The following is a 5,496-nucleotide window of genomic DNA, read 5'->3' on the forward strand; positions in this document are numbered from 1 at the left end:
CGGGCTGCGTGCAACAGCCAATTGCCCGCTGTGTAGGCTACCAAGTCCATGCCTGATGTGTTGATTTGGACCACTGAGGATTACAACATTTCAACAATTGTATGTATATTGTGTTTGGGGGTGTGACCAATGGGGTGAGCTGTAGTTTCACGTGACTTTTGTTCTGTGAAAGGGATTCGAGGCCTGGGGGATGAAGGAGTCGGTAATGAGTCTCTAGGAGTCCCTAGACGTTGGAGGAGCTGGGTGATTGGTTTGTTGAAAGCGGCGTTAGGAACCGGACAAACTAGGTTGCACGTGGCCAGGAGTGCCTCCGGTATGACCCGCCCTGTGGGTTGCAGGCCGCAGCCGCAGTGCCCTCCTGGTGCCCCTTGCGGCGCCGCGCAGCTTCACCACCCCCTGATGGTGCTGCGCTGCTAGCGCACAGGGTGGAGCTCATTAGGCGCCGCTCCATGGATGAGGCCCACATCCGCTGGGCTCCTGTAAACTAACAGGACTCGAGCACGAAATCTAGGGTTGGCCGTAAATTTTGGACCCAAATGGCGTCCCCGGTGGGTCGGGTTGAGGCGGTAAATTCCGGAAAATTCCCACTAGGGCTCCGATTTAGGGCCCGCGGTGGGAATGCTCTAAGGCTCTCAAAAAAAGGGTCCCGAAAGGAGCCCGCGTCCACGCGAGACGCTCTCCGTACCTCAAGAAATGGCTATCTGAATGGTAGGGTTTTCAGTTAGAGTAGATACAAGGAGGAAGATCAATATAGGAAGATAGTGTTATTTCTTCTTTCATTTCATTTCTTCTAATCTGAGAAGCTGCACTGGTGAAAAACTCTGGCCTTTGAAATTTTTCAGTAACTCAGGCATCTCTTTATCAAGATATGCATACACTGTTGTCGTGGTGGAATGCAACCCAGCGGCAGGGTGCGCGGGAAGCGGACCATGGCGGAGATGGACAACTCAATTGTGGTCTGGAGAGGGGCAAATATGCAGGGCGGGTTTTTCAACAGGGATGAGGTGTGAATAATGCAGAATAGCGATAGAGGCGCGTAGTATGGGGGCACCGAGGGACGGAAGAAGAGCTGCTTGATTGTGGAGCCAGCAGTGGAGAAGGCGGTGCTGAGAGCCCAGATAAAAGGCAGGCCGGCGGAGAGGACACACGTGATAGGTGTTGGGATGATGTGGATGATGATAGGGGCCGTTGCGCGTCAGATAGCCAGTGGGCATGATAATTTCGCGACAATACGAAGGTTGCTTCCGGATGCTGCTGGTCATGGAGGGCAGAAGCTCCCGCTGAGCAGGGCAGGGCTGCATTGTGACTTTTGATGTGCTTCGGGCAGCATGTAGGCGATAATTGTGTTGAGACATGGGGAACGAGCAAGGCTGAGCCACAGAGACGGAGCTTGCAGCAAGCTTTGGGCTGCGTCCACCTGAGAGCAGCTTGGGTGCTGAGCACATTCCTGGCCGACCAGTGAGGCAGCTGCTGAGCCCCGCTGCTGCTGGCCAATATATAAGGCCCTCTCTTTCCCGGGTCCATCCTTTTTCCCATCACCTCACTCCCTCCTTCTATATTCCACTGGAGCTTCTCGGCAGCTCAACATCGGCAGCTCACCAGCGGCTATTCCTGGAAAGACATGCCGCTCACTTTTGCCTCTACATGCCTCCTCCTCTTTCCCACCTCGACACACATTCTCTCCTTAACTCTCCCCCTGTCCACCCACCCAGGCTCTACCGAGGTCATCTTACCCGCATTTCAGCTTTGAGTGCATAGAATGCAAGCACTTCGTGAAGAAATCGTCCGGTAAGTCAACAATGTTGCAGCTCGGAAGAAGACTCGACCGGACCAGGTACTGCTCTACTTGATTCATTTTTTCCAGGCTTCTATGCTAGTAGATATGAATTTAGTGTAAAGCGCGCACTTGAAACCCCCAGAAAGAGCCACTGACAACATTTCTTATGACAACGATTGAATTAGGATGTGGAATTCCAAGAAGATACGCACAAGAAGGTAAGAGGTAAGTAAATCGATGGCTGCTGTAAAACTCTAACAATCACAATGCGTTCTTGGTTCAAAGGGGTAAAAGAGATGTATGAGAAAAAGAAAACAGCTAATGGATGTCGACGACAAGCTGATTAGTTGGGGTGGAAAGTTTGAGAACGGAGTGTCTTTTTCAACAGCCGCAAGCGAGCGTCGGTGCCCCGGAACTCGCCGTATCTGAGCTGGTCAATGAAGTGGAGGACCCACTCCAAGCTACAGGCCTGGTCGGGGCGTTCGATAGCGCGCAGAGAAGATTCGAGCTATTTGGCAGATCCGAGACGGGTGTTAGGGTCATCCGGGATATTGCAGAGCCACATCGGCCGTCGACTTGCGTCGGTCGGGCCCCAGGGACGATGTTGCTCTGCAATATCCCGGACGACCCTAACACCCGTCTCGGATTTGCCAAATAGCTCGGATCTTCTCTGCGCGCTATCGAACGCCCCGACCAGGCCTGTAGCTTGGAGTGGGTCCTTCCCTTCATTGTCCAGCTCAGACACGGCGAGTTCCGGGGGACGCTCGCTTGCGGCTATTGAAAAAGACACTCCGCTCCCAAACTTTCCACCCCAACTAATCAGCTTGTCCCCGAGATCCATTAGCTGTTTTCTTTTTCTCATACATCTCTTTCAGCTCTTTGAATCATGAACTCTGGGTGCGCAGGTCAAAAGCTGCGCGCTGAGATAGTTATCTTCTTCTGTTCTCCGCGAGCCGGCATACCAGCGGCTGACCTGTGCAGATTGGAACGACGATCATCAGCTCATGGTGCTGGCCGTGCTCCCGGCATCGGCGACACGTAGCGACAATGAATATCCGCCTCAGCAACCGGATCACCTGAGTTGCCGGCCATGATCTAGAAGAAAGTCGTCATTTTGAAGTAGTTGAAAGGAAGTATTCGACGCGCCCGTATGAAAGCTGACTGCAGTGTCCGAGATCGGATCAAGTTTTTACGAACAGAAGGCCGAGAGTGAGTGAAGAAAGCTGAAGTGCTTATAAACATTATGTTAATGCGGCAGACCCGCCCGGCGAGATAAAGACGCCAGAAAGAAAAACTTGGTAGGGCAGCATCTCGATAACACTGTGTCAAGTTTACTGTTGGAAGCTGACACCCAGACGAACGTCAGCGCAGTCACTACGGAATCTACACAGTGACTGCAGATTTAACCCCAACGCACTTATCTGGGTGTTGCAACACATCATGATTTGTCATTAGATTCCTCACTTTGTAACCAGAGAGAACAATATTTGTAGGCAAGTAGGCTGAATCATGAATATTCTTGCCTGCAATTTTTCATTCTGAATACGCAGAAAGACAGTCAATTCTGCGGGATAAAATTGGGCTGTTTCTGCCCGGTTTTTTTCCCAGCTGGCGCTAACGTACACATAAGCTGTGCTAAAAGTTAGTATAGCTTTTTTCTAAGACACTTACGCTATCCAGAAAAAATTGTAGTGTTAGCGGCCGTAAAAAAACAACCGCTAGCGCTACACCAGCGGTTTTTTCTATCTTAGTAGTGTTAGCGGGAAAATCCTGCTGCTAACAATAGCACCGCCGTAGTGTAGCTCAAAAAAGCTAACACTATATGCTAAGCTAGGGCTAATTCTAGCGTAGCTGGCCCACTGTTGTTACTATCTTGTAGTTGTTGAACCCTGATTATATTAGAAATATGTCAGCCTACGTGATGCCAAGGGTATTATCCTTCTAGCTACACGTGGTGCAAAGCAAAATTTTAGAGTTATAAAACTCTAAGACAAAGGTATAAGGGATGATGAACGTAAATTTTGGGAATTATGGCGTAAAAATAGGGCAATTTGGGCCAGTTAGACGTAATAAAATTGATATACTTAATTTTATAAGGGGCCTAATAAATCAGGGGTGTTTAATCCCTCAAGAGTAAAGAACTGGGGCCTGTAAACAGGGGTGTTTCAAATCCCAGAAAGAAATAGCGGAGAATCTCAAGAGAAGGGGCTTAAACTTACTAGTATAAGACCCTGGAGTCACTTGAGGTTCTTCAGGCGTGAAGTTGGGCAGTTGGAGGCGCTCAGAGGAGGTAATCTTGAGGGCAGGGTGATTACTGGACAGCTTCAAGGCGGAAATCAGGGCTAAAAATCACAAAAGTAGGTATTTTACCTGGCAAATCACAGGCTATTGAGGCTGTTGAAGGCGGTTAAAATTGTAATAGGGAATTTAAAGCTGGGGAATCTCCTTTTGGGCGGAGAAAGGGCCCTTTTATAGCCTAGGCAGGCCTCCAGGGGCGCCCAGGGGACAGGGGGACACTTGTGGGCGCATTCTTAGGCAATTTGGTTGCGCTAGAAGGCGCTGTTGGTCGTGGAACCTTGGGGCTTGGATAAAAGGGTTGCCAAGAACCATTCACAGAGCTTCTGCGTGTTTTTACACATGCTTTACACATCATAGGGGCTGGTATGGGGTTTTGTGACGCTCATTTCCGTGGAAATGTGCCACAGAAGGTACTAGAACTAGCTTCTGTGCACTTGTACACGTGCAAGCAGTGCTTTATACATGTTTTGGAGGCGCTTATTAAATGCTCCAGTTCATTTGGCCCCTTCTACATATTTACTACAGTTGTAATTTGCCTGTAGTGAGGCTTGGGAGAAGCTGGGGCGCTTTCTAGTCTCTCCTGTGCACGCTGCAAGAGTCCTTTTGAGTCTAGAATCTTTCTATATTGAATGACGTGGTAATTACATCTTGTTTGGTGATTAATTACATGTTTACAAGACATATAACACATGTAATATTGCTATTGGGGCGTATTCTGGCCCATTCTCACTTACTGGTAGCCCAAGCGCTTTGGTTGCGGGCTAGTTTATGCATTATGCATATATGTACACCATGCGCGCGGGATTGAGCTCTAGGCAACAGAGCACGTGGGCTTGGGTGCGCCACGCAACAAATAAAGCCATCTTCTAAACTTATACACAACAGTATACATATGTACTTAGATATATATACGCATACAAGTGCATTCACGCGGGGTGTGATGCACTTGCTTAAACTTTGAAGTTAGTTTACACAAGGAAGGGATAATAATTAAGGGTAGGTGTAAGTGAGGTACCCTAGTTTATTTTACCCGTAGAATCAGAATCTTCTATAATATTTCACTTATTAATTACACAAAGCTGAGTAATTAATTATTTATATATGTATTTAATGTTTTTTGCGTAGTTTTACATATGTAAGAGTAATAAGGTCTCTTTCATATGTAACACTAATTTTTATGTTTTATTTGTATATTTTTATGTCAAGGTGGCTCTGCCATAGTAGCCAGCTGACAAAATATCAAATTCACTCACTCTGCTTACCATCTGGTCCTGTGTTCTCTGCCTGTGACATGTCTATATTCATTTTATCCATGACAGTTTGAGAATCTTCCTTATTCATTAGCGGGTATCGAACATGACCAAAATCACCATTATGTAATTGGCGGGGTTTAAAAAACCCATCATCTTTAAAACATGTTT

The 5,496-nt window shown here is 47.8% G+C and overlaps 1 protein-coding gene across 1 annotated transcript; it reads left to right on the forward strand.

The window, feature by feature from the left end:
• Window positions 1–1,759: 1,759 nt before the first annotated feature.
• PtA15_8A44 (uncharacterized protein) lies at window positions 1,760–2,558 on the forward strand (the record flags this gene model as incomplete). Its single annotated transcript, XM_053171881.1, has 3 exons — window positions 1,760–1,788; window positions 2,138–2,357; window positions 2,436–2,558. 3 exons carry the CDS (start codon window positions 1,760–1,762, stop codon window positions 2,556–2,558), a joined length of 372 nt encoding a protein of 123 aa, XP_053022698.1.
• Window positions 2,559–5,496: the final 2,938 nt, after the last annotated feature.

Source organism: Puccinia triticina, chromosome 8A, assembly GCF_026914185.1.
Source record: "Puccinia triticina chromosome 8A, complete sequence".
Classification (NCBI taxonomy): Eukaryota; Fungi; Basidiomycota; class Pucciniomycetes; order Pucciniales; family Pucciniaceae; genus Puccinia; species Puccinia triticina.